Raw genomic sequence first — 27,097 nt, 5'->3', positions numbered from 1 at the left:
GGGGGGAGTCGCGTCGCGTCGCGTCGCCGAATGAGTTCGCCCGATGTGGGACGTTATCGTGCGCGGAGCGTGATCCTGTAACGATCGTACACGTTAAAACCCCCACACGCACACGCGCGGGCGCACGCGCGCGCGCTCGGGGGGGATTTTTTTTTTCTTTTTTTTTTTTTCTTCTTCACTCAGGGAAAAAGAAAAACAAACATGTCTTCTCGTTCTGCGTTGCCGTCTGGAAACGACAGGAGTACTGAGCATGTAAGTGCAAACCCGTCCGAGCCTGCCTTGCCTGCCTGCCTGCCTTGCCTGCCTGCCTGCCTGCCTTGCCTGCCTTGCCTGCCTGCCTTGCCTGCCTGCCTGCCTGCCTTGCCTGCCTGCCTTGCCTGCCTGCCTTGCCTGCCTGCCTTGTGTGTATCGCTGTGCATGGTGGCCACGGGCTTGGCATGTTGTTACCCCCCCACCCCCCGTTTATTTACGCTGCAGATGGAAGGTTATCATGCATTTCTGCAATGGAGGCGGGGAGGGGGGGGAGGGAGGACTCTGGGCTGGACGTGCAACGGGCGACAGCAGGTTATCTCAAAATGGGATATCCTTGAGTGGGCAATACAGCGAGGAAGGGGGAAAAAAGCCGACGGCATGCAAACGGCTGGGAATTGAGCCCATCCGCGTACGACAGCGCTCAGCGGATATGCGCAGAAGAAGGAAGCTTCATACCGGCCCGTCGCCTCTTATTATAACGCTGCACAGACAAGAGAGAGTGATGTCACATAGCTCGTGTATTCCCCCTCCGGGGGGCCCGACAGAAATTGGATGGGCTGGGTCGAGAGTGCAGAGGAGAGAGAGAAGAAGAAAAAAAAACCGAATGCGTGTAAAAATATCCCCCAAATCGGGTCCCCCCCCCTCCCCCCGCGCGCATAAGGCAGCGGTGCCTAAAATGATTTTTTTTGGCGATCCGCTGCTGCGTAGGCTACAAAGCGTCCGCCCAGATCAAGTGGGTGTCAGACAGACAGCGCCATATACATCCGATACAGTCTGGATGGGAAACGGCAGGGCCCTGGCTGCAAGGCTGAATTATAGATATATAGACGGAATAACATGGCTTCCCCCTCCATAACGTAGGCTCGGCACCGTCTAGCTGCAGGTTTTGTGTGTCGGTGTCACAAAGAGGACACGGAAGCAATGCAATGCACACAACCCCAAAAAAATAGCCCGCCTGCCTGCCTGCATATGTTGCACTTGCTATCGGGATATCAAAATCTGCTGTGTGACTGGTTGACATTGCATTGTGTTTTCTGCAGGCCCAAATATCTGTGGGGGGATAACCTCCCCCCAGCCCTGTTTGTCAGCAAATCTTTCAGTCCAGTAGGTGTCTATTAAAATGCCCACCCCAAATCACACGTTGTGTGTGTGTGTGTGTGTGTGTGTGTGTGTGTGTGTGTGTGTGTGTGTGTGTGTGTGTGTGTGTGTGTGTGTGTGTGTGTGTGTGTGTGTGTGTGTGTGTGTGTGTGTGTGTGTTACGAGGCTGTGTGTGAGCAGCTGGATCTGCATATATGTGTGACTTTTGTAGGTGCGTGATTGATTAACCTTTTCAACGGATGCTGATCCTTGCTTTTCCCATAGAGAGGTTCTGGCCAGTTTGTCGCCGGTCGGTAATTAATGCAATGGTGACAAAGATCTGAACTGACTTGGCAAAATGTAATAGTGCCATATTGGAACAGGTGATGTATTGCCTGATGCGTGCAACCCTGTAAGTAGATTAATGTTCCTCCGATAGCCTCCCCATATGCCTCCGGTGTCGTTGGTTTCACTGATCGGTGTCTAGATTTTAGAAAGTGGGTCTAAATTGGCTCCAGGTGGGGTGTGTGAACAGCAATTGATGCATGGAGTGGAGCGAGCATCTAAAGGTGGGGCCTTGGTGTGTGTGTGTGTGTGTGTGTGTGTGTGTGTGTGTGTGTGTGTGTGTGTGTGTGTGTGTGTGTGTGTGTGTGTGTGTGTGTGTGTGTGTGTGCAAGTGTGTGTGCAAGTGTGTGAAGCTGAGAGCAAGACGACATGCTGGGGGGATGGAACTGTGATGCCTCAGGCCTTGGGACCAGCCAGGGACTACTGTGCCGGCATCTGCTCTCTTTTTGCTTTCTGCTCCTCCATCCCTTTCTCCCAATTGCTCCTCTGGTTTCACAGTGACCCTCTCCTCATCTCCCTCACTCTGCTTTTTCTCCGACACCCCCCCCACCCCCTCTTTTCAATCTGTTTTCCATTTTCTTGTCTCTTGTTTCCTGTCTCTTGGTATTGCCTCCTTATCTTTCTGTCCCCCCCCCCTTTTTTTTATCTGTTCTTCCTCTTCTGTTCCATTTTCCTCTCTTCCCCACCCCCGTTTCTCTCTTCTGTATCTCGTCAATTTTAGGGCTTTAATTTGTCACATGACAGGAAGCAGCATCATACTGAAACTGCATCAAGCTTTGTTTCTGTAAATGCACGTTGTGGTCCTCCTGTTCTTTCCCTACTCTGCATCCTGGCTGCAAATCTTCGTGAAGCTTTGGAGTCTATCATCACCGAACAATGCACTAAAGCTTTTCGGATCCAAAACCCCCAAAGCACAGCTAACTCTTTGTGGGACTGCAGAAGTGACAGCCTGTAGGCTACTTTGGTACTTAGCGGTTTCCTTACATATTCTATTGTAACCCATAAAGATATCAGGCTGTTGTCAAGTAGACTTCCCAAGAAGATGATGCAGAACCTCAGATGGAAACAATATGCTCCACACATTCTCATGAAGTGTGCATCTGCAGGATAACATCTGTTAACCCAGAAATGAGTGATATTTATTCACGTAAGCCTAAGCTCGGCAGGCACATAGCCCCCGTGTATTTATCGAACAGACGGAGTGGAATGACTTTACTAGAGGCAGATTTTACACTTGTGAAATGGCTCAGTCTGTCAATGGATTCTTTATGTAAGGTTTATTTAGGGCCCCTTTAACGTAGGGAAGTTTTCGTGCACAGGTTGTGCACCAATTTACCAATGAATTGGTGTCCTCCCAAACTGAAAATAGATGCAGCATGACAGGTGAAAGGCAACACAGTAGGGGGATGCCAGTAAACCTCTTTCTTTTTTTTCCATGAATAACTTTCTGCTGTCAACATAAAATAATATCTAGCACAAAGTTTCTTTACGGGGTATTTAAGGTGCTTGATCATTCCATGCAAAATGTCAAGGGTTAATCTAGATTCTTTCTTCAGACGATCAGGTTTCAATGACTGCACGCCTTCTTTCTGTGGGAACACGAAGCTTGCTGTGATTCGAGTACATGGCAGTCTGGGTCCTAGGCCGGCGTGGCGCTGCCGGTTGTGATGTTGGAGTTGGTGTGTTTGGCAGCGGTGGCGGTAGTGACCCCCATTTTCATCTCTTTATCCCCCCAGCATGTGTCTCTGGCAGCCAGCCGTTCAGACAAGGGTACCAGCCTGTCCAGCCGCTCGCTGGGCGCCCGCTGCAGGAACTCCATCGCCTCCTGCTCCGACGAGCAGCCGCACATCGGCAACTACCGTCTGCTCAAGACCATCGGCAAGGGAAACTTTGCCAAGGTCAAGCTGGCCCGCCACATCCTGACGGGAAAGGAGGTAAGGCCTTAAAACAGTGGAATTCTGCAAGGGGGGGGTGGATGGGAGAATGTTGAATGAGGAGATGGATGGTTGTTTGTGTGGATGGATCAATTGACAAATGAGGTAAAGAGAGGGTAGCCGGGATTGTGTGCAGGAATTCTGTGTAAGTACACTGAGAGCCACTAAACCGGAGTCAAATTCCTTGGATGTGCGGACATACTTGGATAATAAAGATGATTCTGAATCTGAATCTGGCCAAAAAAGTACTACATTTTGGGAAAAATACAAATATGTAGTCGTAAAATGTTGGCCGAGTGAGAAGAGATGAGGGCTAGATGATACCAGTGTGTTGATGCCTATGGAACAAGACGTGATATAGAGTTAGCTTGATTTGGCTTTGGAATATTAAATGGAGAGGATTCATGTTTAGTTGCTTTTCCTGTTAAACAAGCATCTTCTCATCGTACGCCAAATGTTTTCCCGGCTAAGTTTTGTTTATAAAACATGGGAATAGTCGTCTCTGTTAGCTTTGTTAGCAAGTGTAAGGCAGTGGGCATTAAACCACTACTGTCAAAATTGCCCCCATAATGGCACACCTTACTAGGGGGGCAATTTATTTGCTTTACTTCCAAAAGATGTTTTGACTTTTGGGGGCAGTTTTTGGAAGCAAGAGGAACGGCTTCCTCGTGGTGTTGTGTGAGATGGGTTCGGTCTACACCGTCCTGCTCTGGCATCGCTACCAAATGTTAAAATGGCTCTCTGTAATTTCACAAAAATACAAAATCTCAGCATGATAGTTTTGAATGTTGCACAGTCATTCTTGGCTGTTGATCTAACGTGTGTGTTTGTATAAACAGAGGGTGTCGGAAAGCTATTAAATGTGGCTAATTTACGAGTTACCCCCATATAAACAGCAAAAATGCGTAAACACATCTTTCTGGACACACGTTTTCAAGGCGAATTAATGATTTGTTTATCCCTGTCATCCTTCCCTGTCATCCTTCCAGGTTGCAATAAAAATCATCGACAAAACTCAGTTGAATCCAACCAGCCTACAAAAGGTGAGCATTAACTGGTTCTCTAACAGACCTCGTTTCCTCACGTTGCAAAAAACGGAAAGTAAAAGCATATCCATAAATGTTCAATTTCATCTTTGCTGACTCCGTAAGTAATAACTAAGAGCAACATGGAGTGCCATTACCACACATGACACATTTATGTGACCCCCCCTCCCCCTCCCCAGTGTTGACATGATTTAATCAAAGACCACTAAGCACATGGAGATTTCCAGAGGTTCGGGTTTCTCTGGAGGTTTTTTTTTTTTTTTTTGCTCCCACCTCACTTCTGTGTCAGAGGGAGCAAGAATGAGAGGGCAACAGATGGAGAGAGGGCTTATGGGATGTGATGTTGTTTGACAGGAGCTAGGGACTGAATGGGAGTGAATGGAGACCTCTGCTCCGTAGATGGGCTTCTCGTCTCTCTTGGTTAATCACTGCCCCGAGTGGGGAGTGACTCATCTCTGACATCTTGGTCGACCCAACCTGTTTTTCTTTTTTGGTTTGTTTTAATTTCCTTTTTCCTCAAGACACGCTGCTTTGTACAAGAAGGAAATAGCATAATCTCCAGGAGGAAGTATTGCTAGATGATACAAGGTTCAAAATTTGGGGACGTCCCGGTAGTGTGGCGGTCTATTCCGTCGCCTACCAACACGGTGATCGCCAGTTCGAATCTCCGTGTTACCTCCGGCTTGGTCGGGCTTCCCTACAGACACAATTGGCCGTGTCTGCGGGTGGGAAGCCGGATGTGGGTATGTGTCCTCGTAGCTGCACTAGCGCCTCCTCTGGTCAGTCGGGTTGCCTGTTCAGGGGGGAGGGGGAACTGGGGGGAATAGCGTGATCCTCCCACGCGCTACGTCCCCCTAGTGAAACTCCTCGCTGTCAGGTGAAAAGAAGCGGCTGGCGACTCCACATGTATCGGAGGAGGCATGTGGTAGCCTGCAGCCCTCCCTGGATCGGCAGAGGAGGGGGAGCAGCAACCGGGACGGCTCGGAAGAGTGGGGTGATTGGCCGGATACAACTGGGGAGAAAAAGGGGGGCGGCAGAAGAAAAAAAAATGTAAAAAATTTGAACCTTGCGCAGCTGCAAAGTTGAAGCTGTTTGCCGTTATTCTTTGCTTTGCAGGTCGGTCTTGGTCTCTTAGTGTCTGTCTTTAGGTGTGTTTCATAAGGTGGGCATCTGAGAGGCCAGCTCTTTTTTTTCCCTGCTAGTCAGCATGTTGAGAGTTGGACGGTGGCCACCCAGGTTTGTTGTGCATGAAGGGCAGAGCGGGAACGGTGGACACTTTGGTTTCACCAGCTATCAAGGACAGGCTTAGTGTGGTGCAGCGAGGGACTTTGCTTTACTCGACCTAAAGGGGCCGGAGTGGTCGGTATGTACTGCCGAGCAGTTAGGGATTGTACATTAATATATGTCTGCTTCCATATGGGAAAATACCATATTTAAGAATCCAACTGAGATTCATCACAGTGAACTGTGTGGCCATGTTGAATATGATATCAAACCAAATCTGGTTTACAAATGAGACTTCCGGACCTCATTTTGTGAGAAATTTTGTTTAATTGATTCTCACTATCGTTATTTTATCACAACATGACAATTTCCAAATGTCATACCAATACAACGCCATCGTTTAAAGATGCTCGCATGTGCACATGGGGCGGAAAGTCTTTCTCAGTTAGAGACCTCTTGCTTACAGTCGCTGTCGCTGTCGCTGTCGCTCTCTCTCTCTCTCTCTCTCTCTCTCTCTCTCTCTCTCTCTCTCTCTCTCTCTCTCTCTCTCTCTCTCTCTCTCTCTCTCTCTCTCTCTCTCTCTGTCTGTTATCTCCTTTATCTCCCCATCGAAACACATGAGTGCCGGTACCAGAAGTCAATCAGGGTTGATAGAATCATCCTAAATGGTGGTGTCTGGGTGGTGGTGTTTGACTGGAACAAGTCTGCAGGTTCCCTCTTGCATGTGCAGACTTCAACATGTTGCATGAAATGACATAAAATGAAGGCTTGGTTTTACTAAAGACCTTCATGGTCATGACTGAAGAATCAGCAGGAATGAAGGAAAATTATCATTTTCTCGATAAAAGATTTCTGGTCTTGTTTTGCGGAAATTTAATTCTGTGCTCTTTGTCTCTGTGTCGGATGTACGATGGGATGACCTTGCATCACTGGTGCAAGAATTAACTAAATAAATTCAAGATATAATTACTTCTCTTATTTTGGTACTTCTGGCCATCCATGTGTCCGTTCGACATATGCTTTCCTTTGGATATATTCCCACTCATGTTTCGGAGGATTATTTCTTGTCCAAAATGGATTTCCTCTTCCTCACCGCGATACATTATTAGATGCATTGCAGGGTCAGTGAGCCCAAACCTGCGCTCTCTCTCTCTCTCTCTCTCTCTCTCTCTCTCTCTCTCTCTCTCTCTCTCTCTCTCTCTCTCTCTCTCTCTCTCTCTCTCTCTCTCTCTCTCTCTTTTCCCCGTTCCCGCTGTTTTTCCTGGGATCGGCCCTTCGTGCGACGTGAGAAAGTATTATCGTGTCGTTGTACGAGACAAAAGTACAGCATTTGGGACGGGATTGACAAGAAAGGGCAGGGATTGGCCAGTGATGGGGGGGGGTACTCTACAATTGGCCGGTGATGAGGACAGGCTCCTTTACATACCCACAGGCAAGAGAAAATCCTTAATACGGAAGACATGAAAGCGCTCATATTAGCATAATCTGGCCTGCTATGTATGTAGATGGGGATGGAGAAGGGGTAAAGAGGCAGAGGAGGGAAGTGCGGAGGAGGAAAGGAGGAAGAGAAGGAAGTGAATCGATGTCGGAAAACGGGGAACCTCTCATTTCTGGGGAAGGTTCTGCAGGGAAATCGCTACATTTCAGGAGGACGCCGCTCACCCGTCTGCTGGCTTTTATAGTGTAACATATGTGGGGTTAGATTTGTTCTGGGCCGGAAAGGCTCCTCGAACCCGGAGTCCGACACAGGTCACACGTGTCACTTTTAAGGGTTGGTTATTTCAGTACTTCTCATGCGTCACATAGTAATGTTTCCGGTTTCATGACGTTACTGTGGGGGAAATGCTGTGGAGCAGTAGCAAACAAGTGTAAACCTACATTAAAATCACGCTAGACCGGGTAGGAGTTTTATTTTTTCCGTTTTATTTTTTTTTAATGCGATAAGGAGTAACGTTGCTGCGCTGCATGTGCATTTGTGTCTGTCAGCTTTATGGTGCGTTTCCTGTCTGCAGCGTTAATCTGCAGCCGTTAAAAGATGGCAGGGGTCAGACACATAGCCAGGGGATCGCTTTGATTGACCCACCACTCGGCTCGGCCGATGGGGGAATTATGGGATGATGAGGGAATTATGGGACGCCGGATGAGACACTTCACTATCCCCAAGATTCCCCCCTGGCACAGCTGGAGAACCTGGGAAGAGTCTCGCGTTAATACCTGGGTTGCTATGGCAACAGTGACGTCGGACACTGCCGGAGGAAAGGCTGAGGAGTACGGATTGAATGAGGGGGGAGGGAACGGAGGGAGATGTATAGAAAAAGGAAGGCGGGGGGGAGGGGGGGGCCGATAGAAACGCTTATCGTGCCATCTTTTCCGGTCAGAGGCGATGAGGGCGGCGGATCTTTTCTGAGGGGGCTGAGTGACTGTACCACGTGGAACGTGAACGCCCGGAGCGGTTTACCAGAATTTCAATCTGTTGCTGCCTTGAACAAAAGCATCCCAACATGGCTCCGTCTGCATGCGGTAGCACCCAGCGCATGTGAACAGCCGCTTCATAGTCGCCGCCGTCTCCAGTAATAATAATCATGATAATAATTAGGACAATGCTAGTAGAGATTTTGGTGTTTTATCAGAGCCTACGAACCTATTCTGCACAGTGGGTGTTTCAAATGCCAGTGGTAAGAAGTGCAACTTTTGAAACAGAGCAAGAGTCGGCCAATAACCCCACCCTTCGAAGCTGTCCCAGTCGCTGCTCCACCCCCTTCGCCGATCCAGGGAGGGCTGCAGACTACCACATCCATCCATCCATTATCCAAACTCAGGGTCGCGGGGATGCTGGAGCCTATCCCGGCAGTCATTGGGCGGCAGGCAGGGAGACACCCTGGACAGGCCGCCAGGCCATCACACAGGGCCCACATACACACACACACATTTAGTATGGCCGATTCACCTGACCTACATGTCTTTGGACTGTGGGAGGAAACCAGAGCCCCCGGAGGAAACCCACGCAGACACGGGGAGAACATGCAAACTCCACACAGAGGACGGCCCAGGACGACCCCCAAGGTTGGACTACCCCACGGCTTGAACCCAAGACCTTCTTACTGTGAGGTGACCGCCCTAACCACTGCGCCACCGTGCCGCCAGACTACCACATGCCTCCTCCAATGAATGTGGAGTCGCCAGCTACTTCTTTTCACCTGACAGGGAGGAGTTTCACCAGGGGGATGTTGCGCGTGGGAGGATCACGCTATTCCCCCCAGTTCCCCTCCCCCGAAGAGGCGCCCTGACCAACCAGAGGAGGCGCTATTCAAACCGGAGATCCCCGCGTTTGTAGGCAACAGAATAGACCGCTACGCCACCCGGGTGCCCCTGTTGTTTTTTTTTTATCTCCGTTATAAACTGTTTGGGGGGGGGGGGTCCACCCTCATCTCTGATCATCTCCATCCTCTTCAAATTTTCATGAACTTGAATGCAAGGATGAAAGTACTAATATATATGTATGTATGTATGTGTGTGTGTATACTCTATATATATATATATATATATATATATATTTCATCAACCCATGCAGTCTCATGCATAGGTTGATTTTAGCTGATTTTAGCTATAGGATTGATTTCACCACACTGAAATGAATAAATGTCCATTTCCTGCGCTGTCATTTCGCCTTTCAACAACTAATGAAGTATTTTCGGTATGCTAATTACTGTGGTTTAAGGGGGCTGCAGGAAGCTAAATTTCCATCCTAATCTTCCCTACACAACTTCATTAAGACATTATTGTCAGGAGAGGCGTCACTGTCAAAGTGACCCATTCCAAGGCGGAGCGTGATTGGAGGGCTTTGAGGCTGCTGCAGTGACTAAAGGGTGTAGTCAGTTGTAGGTCAGATTTAGCTTTACGGCTGAATTTCCATTACAATACGTTGACACATGAGTACATGTCTGAGCATGCGAAACCCTCCGCCCAAGCTCGAGTCAAATCTCTAATAGTCACGTAGATTAGTGGAGTTAATTTCAGCTGTTATCACGAGTGGTTATCAGCAGCCGCAGTAACGGTATCTCACAAACCACACATCTTTTTAGGATTCTACTTGATTTGCATTATTTATGTATTTACCCCCCGCCCCCCCTTTTTTTTTTCTTCCAGTTGTACTTGGTTAATTACCCCACTCTCCCGAGCCGTCCTGGTCGCTGCCCCACCCCCTCGCTCCAGCCGGGGAGGGCTGCAGACTACCGCATGCCTGCTGCGATACACGTGGAGTCGCCAGCCGCTTCTTTTCACCTAACAGTGAGGGGTTTCCCCAGGATCACGCTATTCCCCCCGTTTCCCCCTCCCGAACAGGCGTCCCAACCAACCAGAGGGAGGCGCTAGTGCAGCGACCAGGACACACTCCCACATCCGGCTTCCCATCCGCAGACACGGCCAATTGTGTCTGTACGGACGCCCGACCAAGCCGGAGGTAACGCGGGGATTCGAACCGGCGATCCCGGTGTTGATAGGCAACGAAATAGACCGCCATGCCACCTGGTACATTATTTATCCATCCGTTATCCAGACCGCGTATCCTGCTGTCAGGGTCGCGGGGATGCTGGAGCCTGTCCCAGCAGCCACCGGGCTGCAGGCGGGGAGACACCCCGGACAGGCTGCCAGGTCATCACAGGGCCCACACACAGTATCTTATTTAGTTGAAAGGGTTATGTTGAAAGTTTACTGGGCACACCTCAGCAGCAGACATGCTTCTCACCAGCGATGCAGCTAACGATTATTGTCATTATCGCTAAATCTACCGATTATTGTTATTTGTTCGTTTTCCGTTGATCATTGAGTTTTTACACCGTCAACAGTAAGGACAAAGGCCAATTACAAGTTCCCAGAGACCAAAGGGATGTTTTAAAACCATTTATTTAGTTTGAGCGGCAGCCAAAATCCTCTTACTAAAATATTCATGTTACAGCATGAACGGGAGGAAGGTGTTGGCACCTGTGAAGCTGTAATCAACAAACGTTTGGCATTTGCACTTCATAAATAGAAATGATTAATTGATCACCAAAATAACCAATTGATTAAGGCGTCCGGGTGGCGTGGCGGTCTGTTCCGTTGCCTACCAACGTGGGGATCGCTGGTTCGAATCCCCGTGTTACCTCCGGCTTAGTCGGGTGTCCCTACAGACACAATTGGCCGTGTCTGCGGGTGGGAAGCCGGATGTGGGTATGTGTCCTGGTTGCTGCACTAGCGCCTCCTCTGGTCGGTCAGGGTGCCTGTTCGGGAGGGGGAGGGGGAACTGGGGGGGAGTAGCGTGATCTTCTCATGCGCTACGTCCCCCTGGTGAAACTCCTCACTGTCCGGTGAAAAGAAGCGGCTGGCGACTCCACATGTATCGGAGGAGGCATGTGGTAGTCTGCTGCCCTCCCCGGATCGCCAGAGGGGGGTGGAGCAGCAACCGGGACGGCTCGGAAGAGTGGGGTAATTGTGTGTGTGTGTGCTTCATTCCAGCAAAAACCACAACAGCCAATTTCAGTAATTTGTTTGCTCTCTCTGTCGTTGAAGGTGTGTTGTTAAACTTAGTCGGTCAGTGTGTTGTCAGAAACCTGTGTACACACTGGCCCTGGAAGAGAAGGCGTTGCCCCGCCCATCACTACTCGTATACGGAGCTTCTTAAAGCTCATCACCACTGAGATGACGGGTGTTAAAATTGTGTATTCTGTGATTTCCATTTCTGCAGCTCTTTCGGGAGGTACGGATAATGAAAGGTTTGAATCACCCAAACATAGGTAAGACCCCCGCACCTCACTGCACCCTCTCTGTGTTTGTGTGTGTGTGTGTATGTGTGAATGTGTGTGCATGTGTGTGTATGTGCACAGTCGGCAGCTTGCTGACCGTGGGGATACCAGAGATTTCTTCGATGCCACAAGAGCAGTATATGGCCCCAGCCACCGTTGCCTAGCCCCCCTTCGCTCCAAAGATGGGCTAATGCTGCTAAAAGATAATAAGTCAGTGACCAACAGATGGAAAGAGCATTATGAGGAGCTACTGAACAGGGACACAACTCCTGAGATGGAGGCCCTTGACCAACTCCCTCAACAACCCATCAACGAGAATATGGGAGCACCACCCAGTCGGAACGAGGTGCAGGATGCCATAAGGAAGATGAAGAACAACAAGGCCGCTGGACCTGACTGCATCCCAGCAGAAATCCTGAAGGATGGTGGGCCAGTTCTCCTTAGTCACATCCATGCCCTGCTCCTCAAAATATGGGAAAAGGAGGAAATCCCGGCACAACTTAGGGATGCCCTATTTGTCTCCATCTTTAAGAAGGGAGACAAGGACAAGGTAGACTGCGGAAATTACCGTGGCATTTCCCTCGTATCCACCACTGGGAAAACTCTCGCCCGGGGTTTTGGCTAATAGACTCCTCCCCCTGTCAGAAAACATTCTGCCTGAGTCTCGGAGTGGATTTCACCCAAATAGAGGTACCATGGACATGATTTTCATTGCTCGCCAACTACAAGAAAAATGCCGGGAACAAAATCAACCACTGTACATGGCCTTCATAGACTTCACCAAAGCCTTTGACTCTGTGAACGGTCAGGCTCTCTGGCTGGTTCTGGCAAAAACTGGCTGCTCGGACAAATACATCCGGATACTGAGACTACTGCATGACAGTATGTCAGCCACAGTACTCAGTGGCAGTGGAGATGAAACGGAACCCTTCAGGGTTCACACTGGAGTCAAGCAGGGCTGTGTCATTGCTCCTACCCTGTTCTCCATTTTCATTTCTGCTATCCTCCATCTTTCGGGTAAACACCTGCCACAAGGAGTAAGAATCATGTGCAGAACTGACGGACAACTCCTGAACATCAACAGATTCAGGGCTAAAAGCAGAACCACCACCATATTCATCATAGAGCTGCAGTATGCTGACGACAGTGCCCTTGTGGCCCATTCAGAAGAGGACTTACAGTGCATTCTGGATGCTTTTGCCAAGGCATACAAGCAGCTCGGTCTGGCCCTTAACATAAAAAAGACCCAGATCCTCTACCAGCCACCGCCCAACACAAATAACCCTGCTCCACCCCCAACTATCTCTGTTGACAAAACCAGACTGGAAAATGTGGACCACTTTACGTATCTTGGAAGCCTCCTATCCTCCAAAGCCAACATTGAGGAGGAAATGCACCACCGCCTCAGTTGTGCCAGTGGGGTTTTCTCAAGACTGAGAAAAAGGGTCTTTGAAAACCGCGACCTCCCAGCCAGGATGAAAATTCTGGTCTACAGAGTGGTAGTGTTGCCCACCCTACTTTATGGATCAGAATCCTGGACCACATACAGCAGGCATCTGAAGGCACTAGAGGCACATCATCAGAGGTGCCTCCGAAAAATCCTCAAGATCACCTGGGAAGATAGACGCACCAACACCAGCGTCCTGGAGGAGGCTAACATTCCCGCTATCACTACCACCATCGCCACCATCGCCCAACACCAGCTTCTCACAGGGGGGCAAAAGAAAAGGTATAGGGATAACATCCAAGCGAACATCAAACAATACCACATAAGACCCTAAGACCTGGGAGGACACAGCAACCAACAGGGCGACCTGGAGAAAACTTGTCCGGGAAGGAGCTGCACTATATAATAATAATCTCCGCCATGCTGCAGAAGATAAACGCAGACTCAGAAAGGAGGGAGTTTCCACCAAAAAGGCCCAAACCAATTCCACGACTACCTCCACCCACCCCTGCCCACACTGCACCAAAATATGCGGCTCCAGGATCGGCCTCTTCACCCATCTGAAGACCCACAAGGACCAAGAAGGAGGACAGTCATACTCGACCCCGAGTGACTGCCGATGATGATGGTGTATGTGCATGTGTATATGTATATGTGTATGTGTGTATTTGTGTGTGTGTGTGTGTGTGTGTGTGTGTGTGTGTGTGTGTGTGTGTGTGTATGTGTGCGTGTGTGTGCATGTGCATGCATGCCTGTGTGTTTATCCCTAATGGCTGCCATGTGTGCGACCAGACGGAAGCGTTTGTGTGCGCTCGGGCCGTTACACAGTGTGCGTTCAATAGGCTTTAGAAAAGCAGTTGACCGTACAGTAGCAGGCAACACTTGAGGCCCCAGTAAAGAGTTCATGGGGTCGGGGGGGAGGGGGGAAAGGGGGAAGGGATTTTCTAAAGCTGAAATGTCATATGGATCAAAAAACCCAACGCATTAGTGGCTGCGTCATTCACTATTAAGACAAGCAGACAGAAGTGTTTTCATTTCTAATGTGAGCAATGTATATATAGACTTTAATATATATATATATATATATATATATATATATATATATATATTTAGACTTTAATCTATATATATCTGTATATCTGTACATATCTATAGATATTTATCTATATATATAGACTTTAATCTATATATCTATATTTATCTGTCTGTCTATATCTCTATCTATCTATCTATCTATCTATCTATCTATCTATCTATCTATCTATCTATCTATCTATCTATCTATCTATCTATCTAGCTATCCATATATATATGACTTTAATCTGGTTCTGTTTTGATCTACAGTGCAGCTGTTCGAGGTGATTGAGACAGATAAGACCCTTTACCTAATCATGGAGTACGCCAGTGGAGGTGGGTACATGAGACCTTGTGTCTGGCAAATCACTATCACCGGAAATGACGCACATGCATGGCTGCAGCGGCCGGTGACAGTTGGCAGCTGGTGGGCCCCGCACCTTACAAATCCAGCTCGGACACGAGTTCCCCGTCCATGTAATCAGCTGCAGAAGCATTTGGACGGGGATGCGTTTTGGCTCTGCGCCGTTACGTCGTTGACTGTGAACACAGATTAAGTCCAAACGGACTACTTTACAGTATTTTTTCCAGTAACACGCAAAGCACTTGGATTTACTCGACAATTAACTAAAACGGACGTGATTTCAGATAATCTGAGCAAATATCGTTTGCATCTTGAAATGTAGGGGTCACATTCAGGAGCGGTGTAGATTTATTTGCGTGTTAATTTGATATGAAAGGGCATGCATAGCCATATATGCATCGCCTCACAGCAAGAAGGTCCTGGGTTCGAACCCCGGGGTTGTCCAACCTTGGGGGGTGTCATCCCGGGTTGTCCTCTGTAGGGAGTTTGCATGTTCTCCCCGTGTCTGCATGGGTTTCCTCTCACAGTCCAAAGGACATATAGGTCAGGTGAATCGGCCGTACTAAATTGTCCCTAGGTGTGAATGTGTGTCGGCCCTGTGATGGGCAGGCGGCCTGTCCAGGGTGTCTCCCCGCCTGCCGCCCAATGACTGCTGGGACAGGCTCCAGCATTCTGCGACCCGAATTCAGATAAGTGGCTTGGATAATGGATGGAGGGCATGCATCTACAATAAGACTACAAACGGGGCAAGATATATGTGCATGTGAGGCTCCTGGTTGTTTGATTCTCCGCTTACAGTTAATAATGATTTAAATAGGGTCCGCGGTGGCGTAGCGGTCTAAGCATCGGCTTGGTGTCGATGCAGTTGCCCACTGGGGACTGGGGTTCGCGCCCCGGTCTCGTCAGATCCGACTATGGCCGGACTCGATGAAGCAGCAATCATTGGCAACGCTGTCTTCGGGAGGGGGGCGGAGTCGGCTTGTGTTCGTCATGTGAATGCGTCTCTGTGTGTGTCGGAAAAACAGTGGTTCGGCTTGGATTCGCCTTGTCACGAAAGTGGGGAGGCGCTTTCCTTCGAGACTGCCGGCCGGAGATATGCAGTTGGCGAACGCATGCAATACGAGGGTGGGTGTTTGAATTAAAATAGGGATCAATTGGCCACTAAATTGGGAGAAAAAAGGGAAAAGTCAGAAATAAATTTTAAAAAAATAAATAAATAATGATTTAAATAAGTGAGCTACAGGTGTACTATCAGGCGCCGGAACGTTACTCTAACTTTATCCATCCATCCATCCATTATCCAAACCGCTTATCCTGCTCTGAGGGTCGCAGGGATGCCGCAGCCTATCCCAGCAGTCATTGGGCGGCAGGCGGGGAGACACCCTGGACAGGCCGCCAGTCAGGAACTGGTACTGCACCTGCAAGGCACGGAAAGAAGAACTGGAGTTGGTCCCCGGGTGCCGCACGGCGGCTGCCCACTGCTCCTCGCTATGCAGCAAGGATGGGTTAAATGCAGAGTGTAATTTCCCTATGGGGATCAATAAAGTATCTCAAAATAAAAAATAAGAGGTTTATTCATTTGATAATATTTGCAGGACCATCTGTCCATGCAGGACGTAGTGTCCCTGCAGGATGTAGTGTCCCTGCAGGATGGAGTGTCCATGCAGGACGTAGTGTCCCTGCAGGATGTAGTGTCCCTGCAGGACGTAGTGTCCATGCAGGACGTAGTGTCCCTGCAGGGCGTAGTGTCCATGCAGGATGTAGTGCCCATGCAGGATGTAGTGTCCCTGCAGGATGGAGTGTCCATGCAGGACGTAGTGTCCCTGCAGGATGTAGTGTCCCTGCAGGATGTAGCGTCCATGCAGGATGTAGTGCCCATGCAGGACGTAGTGTCCCTGCAGGATGGAGTGTCCATGCAGGATGTAGTGTCCCTGCAGGATGTAGTGTCCCTGCAGGACGTAGTGTCCCTGCAGGACGTAGTGTCCATGCAGGATGTAGTGTCCATGCAGGATGTAGTGTCCCTGCAGGATGTAGTGTCCCTGCAGGACGTAGTGTCCATGCAGGATGTAGTGTCCCTGCAGGATGGAGTGTCCATGCAGGATGTAGTGTCCATGCAGGACGTAGTGTCCCTGCAGGATGTAGTGTCCCTGCAGGACGTAGTGTCCATGCAGGACGTAGTGTCCCTGCAGGACGTAGTGTCCATGCAGGATGTAGTGCCCATGCAGGACGTAGTGTCCCTGCAGGATGGAGTGTCCATGCAGGACGTAGTGTCCCTGCAGGATGGAGTGTCCATGCAGGACATAGTGTCCCTGCAGGATGGAGTGTCCATGCAGGACATAGTGTCCCTGCAGGATGTAGTGTCCATGCAGGATGTAGTGCCCATGCAGGACGTAGTGTCCATGCAGGATGTAGTGCCCATGCAGGACGTAGTGTCCCTGCAGGATGGAGTGTCCATGCAGGATGCAGTGTCCATGCAGGATGTAGTGTCCATGCAGGATGGAGTGTCCATGCAGGATGGAGTGTCCCTGCAGGATGTAGTGTCCCTGCAGGATGTAGTGTCCCTGCAGGATGTAGTGTCCCTGCAGGATGTAGTGTCCATGCAGGATGTAGTGTCCATGCAGGATGCAGTGTCCATGCAGGATGCAGTGTCCATGCAGGATGTAGTGTCCATGCAGGATGGAGTGTCCATGCAGGACGTAGTGTCCCTGCAGGATGGAGTGTCCATGCAGGATGCAGTGTCCATGCAGGATGTAGTGTCCATGCAGGATGTAGTGTTTATATTTGCATTGCTGTCAGCTGAGTTGCCTTTATTCCGTCTTCGGCAGATCATCACGTTTATAACTGGATCCTTTGGAAATGGTTTTACTGTCTGCAGACCTGTTTGTCACTGTTCTTGTCAAAACCAAATATTGGGTGGAGACTTTGACCTTGAGAAATGTCACAGATAAAGGCCTCCAACCGGGGCGTTCTTCAGGTTTATAAAAGCATGTACACTATTAGAAGACCATGTAGTCATGCAAAGGGGCGAGGTGACTGTCTTTGTGGATAATTTTACCACATTCTTTTCACCATTTACGATACAAATATCAAAGGGGCAGCGTAGCAGTCTTTTCTGTTGCCTACCAACACAGGGATCGCCCGTTTGAATCCCTGTGTTACCTCCGGCTTGGTCGGGCATCCCTACAGACACAACTGGCTGTGTCTGCGGGTGGGAAACTGGATGTGGATGTGTCCTGGTCGCCGGACTAGCGCCTCCTCTGGTCAGTCGGGGCACCTGTTGGGTGGGATAGCGTGATCCTCCCACGCGCTAATGTCCCCCTGGCAAAACTCCTCACTGTCAGGTGAAAAGAAGCGGCTGGCGACTCCACGTGTATCGGAGGAGGCGTGTGGTAGTCTGCTGCCCTCCCCGGATCGGCAGAGGGGGTGGAGCAGCGACCGGGATGGCTCGGAGGAGTGAGGAAATTGGTCGGATGCAATTGGGGAGAAAAAGGGAGGGGAAAAAAAAACAAAGCATATTTCACCAGATGGATTCGCCCGATATACTGACAACTCTCCGTGATGTTCATATATTTCCTAAGATTATAAGGTTTACTGCAGTTGTTGTCGTACTGTATAATATTATGCCCTATTTAACACTATTGTACAGTGGCTCCATCCGAATCACTTGCCCGTTACTGCTCATGATAGTACTGAAGAAGTTTTGAGGCTTGAATTTCCCAGATCAGGACTTTGAATTTCAAGAAAAGAGGTTTGCAGGTATATCCGATGTTGTTTTGTCATGACATGGCTCTCTACAGTTGATATTGTAGACACAGGTTTAAGAATATTGCAACAACAATCTTAATTACCGACGTCCGGGTAGCGTGGCAGTCTATTCCGTTGCCTACCAACACAGGGATCGCTGGTTTGAAGCCCGGTTTTAACCTCCGGCTTGGTCGGGCGTCCTCACTGACACAATTGGCCGTGTGGGTGGGGCGCCGGATGTGGGTATGTGTCCTGGTCGCTACAGTAGCACCTCCTCTGGTCGGTCGAGGCATCTGTTCGAGGGGGGAGGACTGGACTGGGGGGAATAGCGTGACCCTCCCACGCGCTATGTCCCCCTGGCGAAACTCCTCACTGTCAGGTGAAAAGAAGCAGCTGGCGACTCCAGGTGTATCTGGGATGTAGATTACTCTGGGTGTGGTTTGGGAGCTGCATCTGACCGGTCTGATCTGCGCCCGTCCTCAGGTGAAGTGTTCGACTACCTCGTATCTCATGGGAGAATGAAGGAGATTGAAGCCAGAGCCAAATTTCGACAGGTGAGGCTCGCACGCCGCCGCTTTTCCCACCCACTTTCTGTGCGTCCTCACACCTGTCTGTGTTTCAACTTCTGATTTGTCTCCCTTTCATCCCCCAGATCGTCTCAGCTGTCCACTACTGCCACCAGAAGAACATTGTCCACAGAGATTTGAAGGTGAGAAAGTGGGAGGCGTTTCTGGTCTCTTTTCAGAGACGCGGATTAAGGCTAGTCTAAGACCGGGAAATTTCTTTCAATGAAGGATTACGCGGAACCGAAATTTTGTTTTAATCTAGGACTAGTCTTAATCCGTGTCCGTGAAAACGGCCCGTAGCGTCTTAATCACACACCAGAGCACTGATGAGGAAGAGGGCCTCTTTCCTAAGACATTTACCAAGCTGAGGAGGAGGAGGAGGAGGAAGATAGGCAGATAGATACTACATTCCTCAACATAAGCAGTGACATATATAAGATATGAGTCATGTCCAGTATCTCTGTTGTTTGATGACACGCAAGCGCCACCACCACCCCCCCCACACACACACACTTCCCCTCCATCTTTCCCATCTGTCTCATTATGTCTCTTTCCCTTGTTCATTTTCTCACTCCTGCTCACCACTTTTGTTCTTCTTTTGTTCCTCTCTCCCTCCGTCCCCATACCCACTCCTTTTCCACTGTCTTATTCCTCGGCCCTGTTTCGTCACTCGTCCCTCCATCCCTTGCTTCCTGGGCTGTTCATGCCTCCCTTCCCCACGCTTTTCTACTTCTCCACCAACCCTACCCTCCTCTCCTCTCTCTCTCTCTCTCGCTCTCTCGTGCACTCCCCCTCTCACCGCCTCCTCTGTATCGCTCTTTGTATGACTCAGGCGGAGAACCTTCTGCTGGACGCCGATGCCAACATCAAGATTGCCGACTTCGGCTTCAGCAACGAGTTCACGCTGGGGAACAAGCTGGACACGTTCTGTGGCTCCCCGCCCTACGCCGCCCCGGAGCTCTTCCAGGGCAAGAAGTACGACGGGCCCGAGGTGGACGTCTGGAGCCTGGGGGTCATCCTCTACACGCTGGTCAGCGGTTCACTGCCCTTCGATGGACAGAACCTTAAGGCAAGTGGAGGGGGCTCTGCCCGTGGGAACGCTGCCCTGGGACAGGCCCGTGAAAGAGCCAGTGACCCGGGGTGCCATGGCCCATCTTTCACTTCAAGCGAAACGCGAGGAGATAAAACTCCTTCCTTTCACTGAGCGTTAATTTCATTTCACCCTTGCCGCAGACATGCAGTCGTTCACCGCCACGGCAGAGGGGGTGGAACGGAGACCGGGACGGCTTGGAAGAGTGGGGTAGTTGGCCGGATACAGTTGGGGGAGAAAAAAAAGGGGGGGGGGAATCCAAAAAGAAAAAAAATCCTATTTTAAAAGTGGATTTTTATCTTGGATGTAACTGTGAGTAGTGACGGGGAGTGATAGGTGGTAGCTGCCTTTAGCTGAGTTAAATACAGCTTTTACATTTGCTGAACGCTGGTGAACACACGTCTTGTTAAACAAACGTGATGCTGAAATCTGAATAGTTTTCTTTGGTTCCAAAACCTGATAGAACCCCCTGTCAGACTTCCACACCACCAAGCCGGCTTTTTCCCGAAAGCAAGCAAGCACACACACACACACACACACACACACACACACACACACACACACACACTCCTTCTCTCTCTCACACACACACACACACACACACACACTCCTTCTCTCTCACACACACAACACACTCATTTTCTCTCTCTCACACACACACACACACACACTCCTTCTCTCTCACACACACAAACTCATTCTCTCACACACACACAAACACACACACACACACTGGCTCACTCATTCTCTCTTTTGCATGCACACACACTCACTCATTCGCTCTCTCTCACACACACACACACAAACACACACACACACAAAGCTATGCAAAACAAAAACATTATCTGAAATGATTTTGGGTGTTTCACTAAATCAGAGTTCCTCTATGGCAACTGATTTCTACTCAACTCCAGTAACACAAATTGCATCACTAAATACACCAACACCTCGCACAACTACTGGTTATGGTCACATCTGTATCATATGACATGAACTGAATGCCTCCAACAAAACACAATCTGACCCTGAATATGCTTCTTCTTTTTTAAAAATATCTGGCCAGTACAAATACATTCTTTGGTGCTCCTGGACATGAGCAGCTCAGACAGACACCTAAATCCTCCCCCCGACATTTTACCGACACGTGAATGACAGGACACATCTTGATCGTTTGGTCCTTTGAATTTTCCAAATTTCCTTCTACAAACCCCAATTCCAATGAAGTTGGGACGTTGTGTAAAACGTAAATAAAAACAGAATACAATGATTTGCAAATCCTTTTCAACCTATATTCAATTGAATACACTACAAAGACAAGATATTTAATGTTCAAACTGATAAACTTTATTGTTTTTTTGCAAATATTCACTCATTTTGAATTTGATGCCTGCAACACGTTCCAAAGAAGCTGTGACAGGGGCAATGTTCAACACTGTGTTACATCACCTTTCCTTTTAACAACACTCAATAAGCGGTTGGGAACTGAGGACACCAATTGTTGAAGCTTTGTAGGTGGAGTTCTTTCCGGTTCTTGCTTGATGTACGACTTCAGTTGCTCAACAGTCCGTGGTCTCTGTTGTAGTATTTTGCGCTTCATAATGCACCACACATTTTCAATGGAGACAGGTCTGGACTGCAGGCAGGCCAGTCCAGTACCCGCTCTCTTTTACTACGAAGCCCCACTGGTGTAACACGTGCAGAATGTGCTTGGCATTGTCTTGCTGAAATAAGCAGGGACGTCCCTGATAAAGACGACGCTTGGATGGCAGCACATGTTGCTCAAAACCTGTATGTACCTTCCAGCATTAACGGTGCCTTCACAGATGTGTAAGTTACCCATGATGCCATGGGCATTACACCCCCCGCATACCACCACAGATGCTGGCTTTTGAACTTTGCACTGATTACAATCTAGATGGTCCTTTTCCTCTTTAGCCCAGAGGACACCACGTCCATGATTTCCAAAAAACAATTTGAAACGTGGACTCATCAGACCACAGCACACTTTTCCACTTTGCGTCAGTCCATCTCAGATGAGCTCAGGCCAGAGAAGCCGGCGGCGTTTCGGGTGCTGTTTATATCTGGCTTTAGCTTTGCATGGTAGAGTTTTAACTTGCGCTTGTAGATTTAGCAACAACTGTTAACTGACAATGGTTTTTCCAAGCGTTCCAAGCCCACGTGGTACTATCCTTTACAGAATGATGTCGGTTTTTAATGCAGTGCCGCCTGAGAGATCGAAGGTCACAGGCATTCAATGTTGGTTTTCAGCCTTGCCGCTTACGTGCAGAGATTTCTCCGGATTCTCTGAATCTTTTGATGATATTATGGACTGTAGATGATGAAATCCCTAAATTCGTGCAATTGTACGTTGAGAATGTTGTTCTTAAACTGTTGGACTATTTGCTCACACAGTTGTTCACAAAGTGGTGAACCTCGCCCCATCCTTGCTTGTGAACGACTGAGCGTTTCGGGGATGCTCCTTTTATACCCAATCATGACACTCACCTGTTTCCAATTAACCTGTTCATCTGTGGAATGTCCCAACAGGTGTTTTTTGAGTATTCCTCAACTTTCCCAGTCTTTTGTTGCCCCTGTCCCAGCTTCTTTGGAACATGTTGCAGGCATCAAATCAAAATGAGTGAATATTTGCAAAAAACAATAAAGTTTATCAGTTTGAACATTAAATATCTTGTCTTTGTAGTGTATTCAATTGAATATAGGTCGAAAATGATTTGCAAATCATTGTATCTGTTTTCATTCACGTTTTACACAACGACCCAACTTCATTGGAATTGGGGTTTGTAATTACAAAGAGGTCCCCAATCAACAGCTGTTTGAGACTCTACCCTTCATACCCTATTTGTTGTCTTCGGGGTTTCGGGATATAGACTCAGAATCAGGATGTGCTGTGAGGGATGACCCTCTCCGATTTATGGACACGCTCTACATGGACACGTGTCTTCTGAAGTATATGTCTTTAGGATGCCAGATTGCTGCACCCTAACTAGAGGCTTGGTTGGGTGTCCCTACAGGCACAATTTGCTGTGTCTGCTGGTGGGGGAGCCGGATGTGGGTATGTGTCCCGGTCGCTGCACTAGTGCCTCCTCTGGTCGGTCAGGGCAACTGTTCAGGGGGGAGGGGGAACTGGGAGGAATAGCGTGATCCTCCCAAGCGCTACGTCCCCCTGGTGAAACTCCTCACTGTCAGGTGAAAAGAAGCGGCTGGGACAGCTCGAAAGAGTGGTGTAATTGGCCGGGTACAATAAGGGAGAAAAAGGCGAACGAGCAAATTCCGAAAAAAATATATCTTTCCTTTTTTTGACTCTGTGCTGAATTAGAGCTGTGCTAAATTTTGATAAGGGCTGAGGAATGTGTAGCGTCAGAATCGGCACCGCAATTTGCACGTGCAATATTCACACTGCAGAGGATCAGTCATGTTAGGCCAAAACACTTATTACTGGATAGAAAACAAAATCTAACAAGGTCCACTTTTTTCATGACAACTGTTGAAGAAAGATATTCAAGCACATTCAGTCTGAGTTAATGACTTCCTGAACATCCGCCTTGTCCCCCCACTAAAATCACCCTCATCATTGCTAACGTGATCAATTCTTTGCAAATGGAGCTTTGAGAGTTAAAAGCTGTCTGGTGAAATTTAAAATCCTCTGCGTGCATGAATTTTGCAGTACAAAGGACATAAAAATATATGGTGATGTTGGGGGGGGGGGGTTGCCGATATCGTTCACGCCTAAATTTTGATTATGTGACTGACACCGCCGACAGGAGCTGAGGGAGCGTGTGCTGAGGGGGAAGTATCGCGTGCCCTTCTACATGTCCACAGACTGTGAGGGGATCCTACGCCGGTTCCTGGTGCTCAACCCCTCCAAACGCTGCACCCTGGAAGTGAGGAGCAAAAAACACATAGTGCTTCAAATATATATTCACCTCGCTGTGATATTGCAACACAAACGCTTGTGACGTTCCCAACCTCAACTAAAATCTTTTCTTACGTGTTTTTTTGTTGTTGTGTGATTTACTCTCAACAGCAAGTCATGAAGGACAAGTGGATAAATACAGGGTATGAGGGGGAGGAGCTGAAGCCTCATGTAGAACCTGTGGAGGACTACAGTGATGCGAGTCGCATAGGTGAGTCCACCCTATATTGGTCCCTGCTGGTCCTGTCTGCGGCATCTGTCTTGGCTCTGTTTTATTGGTCTATTTAACAACTACATCCACCTCATGTTCCAATTCTTATCATCTTTTGAGAAGAACGGTAACAAAATGGCTTTACCTCAAACATCAATTTCCTCATTGTACCATATTTTCTTGTCTTGTGTTCCTCAGAGGTGATGGTTGGGATGGGCTTCACACCGGAAGAGATCAAGGACTCCTTGCTCAACCAGAAGTACAATGAGGTCACCGCCACATATCTATTGCTGGGCCTTAAAAGCGAGGTGAACTGTCTAAATCTACCAAACACCACGCATTGGTATAGTTGGAATAACACGATCTCTCAATCAAATGAAGATACTTGATTGTGTCAGTGCCAAACTACAACCATGCATCGCCGCATCTGTGTGGTTGCAGCCATGCTTTCTGTCTTAAACCCATGTGTCACTTGTGTCTCCTTCAGGATGGTAGTGAGACCCGTTCAGCCAGTAGTATGACCCTAGCGCGGGTACGACCCAGCCCCATTACCAATGGGACCAACAAGCACTCCACGGCCACTGGCTCCTCTACCTCCTCCTCGTCCTCCTCTCATAGCAAGACCCAGCGTAGTGCCTCCACCTACCACAGGCAGCGCAGACATAGCGACTTCTGTGAGTCCCTCTGTGCCATCAAGACTTCCCATCGTGGCCATTTCCTGTTTAAAATCCAGTGTTTCCCAACCATGGTTTTCAGGAAGGATCTTCAGTACTGCTGGTTTTCTGTTTTGACAGCTTGTTAGAGGGAAACAATCAGGATTTTCAACATGTTCTCTATATAGCCTATATGTTGCACTAGGGGTAACACCCCATTAGCAGCCATGATGCAGAGCAGTTATCTGCTTCTCCAAAACACTCCCGAAATTTTCAGAAAAGTGTCTACTGGTAGCGTCATTTGTGGACAGCCTGTGAACTGCTGTCTTCGTTGGGCATCTGATGGCATTAGCTGCAACAGCTGCTGTTATTCTCATTTTCTAATCCAATATAGCTTATTTCCATGTAGCCCACCAAAGTTAGTGGCGGTGGGAATTCACGTTTGCAGCGGTCTCACCCAATACCAGTGTGGGAAGATGGCCGTGCGAATTCATGTTTGCGGCAGCCTCACCCAGTACCGTCCCTGCAGTGTCTGTCCGTGTCTGTGTCAAAGTTTTGTCTTCATTTGATGGCTGGGAGAGCTGGTGCTGAATTGGCTGAGAGAGCTTGGTCTGCTGCGTTCTGTGGGCCCAGGGACCACGGCCCTGCCCGGAGCTGCGCCCGAGGAGGTAACCCTGAGGGCAGTCTGACAGGATGCGGAAGCGGGGCAGGCTAAGCTAACTGCTAGCCCATATAGACCGGCAGTTCCGATAACACCAAGAGCGGTCTGGCGGCACTCTTGCCTGGCGTTGACGTTGGTGTTTTTGGTGTTGTTGTGTGGAGTGTGGGGAGGTGTGTCGAGGGTGTCTGGCTGGTAGAGCTTGCTTTGGATCGGCTGATGGGGCCTGGTCTGCTGCATCCAGTGGGTCCAAGGACCACAGCCCCTGCCTCGAGCTGCACCCAAAGAGGAAACACCGAGGGCGGTCTGACAGGACGCGGAAGCGCGGCAGGCTAAGCTAACTGCTAGCCCATGCAGACTGGCAGTTCTGACAGTCATCCTGGCTGGCGTTCGTTCCCTTGGACAGTGATTTTTTTTTCCTTTGTTTAGTTTAGATATATTTGTTAGTTTAGATATAGTATGTGTTAGTTTGGATATGTGTGTTCTTGCAATTTTTTATATGTGTTTTTGTCTTTGTGTTTTACTGCTGTGGGCTGGGGGAAACGATATTTCATTTCATGTCATTTCATGTACGCAAGTACATGAAATGAAACGACAAATAAAATGTTCCTGATCCTGATTAGTGGCAAACCAGGAAGTAAGGGTTGCTTATTCCAACATATCCCAACATATGTACAGAGATAATGCTGAACAGTGTGATTTCCCTTCAGTGCACGGATCTGACAGCTCTAAAACCCCCAATAAGAACACCTGACACAACAAGTAAATGTACCTTTGCAGAACAGAAAAACCAGCAGTGATGAGATTGAGAACCACCGTTAAAATGAAACATCGACTACGGTTATATTGTGGGACTTTTGAGCAATGCCAGCTTGTGTAACCTGTGCACATGCAAGTAAAAGATTATGTATGGTGTGTGTTGTTGTGTGTATCCTCCACCAACCAAGGCGGGCCCTCCATGCCGGTCATGCACCCCAAGCGGAGCCCCACCAGCACGGGCGAGCGGGAGCTGCGAGAGGGGCGCATGCCTTCGCGTAAGGCTAGCTGCAGCGTGATGGGCAGCCACAGCCTTCCTCCATCCAGCCAATGGTCAGCAGTGCCAACAACCCCAACAAGTCAGAGATACCCGACCGTCGCAAAGAGATGACTGCAACCACGGTAGGAGAGACCCTCATTTGGGGACGGTCATTATTTAAGGAAAGGATCATTTGGTAGGAAAAGCTATGGCAGTACTACACCATAGTGGCATCCATGAAATGAAATTATTCGGGAAAATTAAATACTTTATTAAACAGTAATCCTGATTGTTTTGTAGTTTTTGCCATTGTGCATGTCAATACAAGTCGGACATGTTTCAAGAAGTCCAGTTTAACACGATTAGCTTCGTAACAGTCAGATAATTATTCAGCCACCAACATAGGGATCGCTGGTTTGAATCCCCGTGTTACCTCCGGCTTGGTCGGGCGTCCCTACAGATACAATTGGCCGTGTCTGTGGGTGGCAAGCTATGTGTCCTGGTCGCTGCACTAGCGCCTCCTCTGGCCAGCCAGGGCACCTGTTTGGAAGAGGGGGGACTGGGGGGAATAGCGTGATCCTCCCACGCACTACATCCCCCTGGTGAAACTCCTCACTGTCAGGTGAAAAAAAGCGGCTGGTGACTCCACATGTATCGGAGGAGGCATGTAGTAGTCTGCAGCA

General features: G+C 48.8%; 1 protein-coding gene across 1 annotated transcript in view; it reads left to right on the top strand.

Annotated features, from left to right (window-relative positions):
• The first annotated feature begins 201 nt into the window (after window positions 1-201).
• The window catches only part of mark4a (MAP/microtubule affinity-regulating kinase 4a), a 29,015-nt gene continuing 2,119 nt past the window's right edge, over window positions 202-27,097 (top strand). Inside the window, 15 exon segments of the mRNA XM_056285208.1 lie at window positions 202-252; window positions 3,411-3,608; window positions 4,598-4,651; window positions 11,601-11,649; window positions 14,450-14,515; window positions 18,771-18,841; window positions 18,940-18,996; window positions 19,686-19,922; window positions 23,726-23,845; window positions 23,989-24,088; window positions 24,287-24,396; window positions 24,576-24,762; window positions 25,583-25,594; window positions 26,347-26,478; window positions 26,481-26,557. Coding sequence (XP_056141183.1) covers window positions 202-252; window positions 3,411-3,608; window positions 4,598-4,651; window positions 11,601-11,649; window positions 14,450-14,515; window positions 18,771-18,841; window positions 18,940-18,996; window positions 19,686-19,922; window positions 23,726-23,845; window positions 23,989-24,088; window positions 24,287-24,396; window positions 24,576-24,762; window positions 25,583-25,594; window positions 26,347-26,478; window positions 26,481-26,557 — 1,521 coding nt within the window.

This window comes from Lampris incognitus, chromosome 8, assembly GCF_029633865.1.
Source record: "Lampris incognitus isolate fLamInc1 chromosome 8, fLamInc1.hap2, whole genome shotgun sequence".
NCBI lineage: Eukaryota > Metazoa > Chordata > Actinopteri > Lampriformes > Lampridae > Lampris > Lampris incognitus.
Note: the sequence above shows the minus strand (reverse complement) of the source record. Positions and strands in the feature narration are given on the sequence as shown.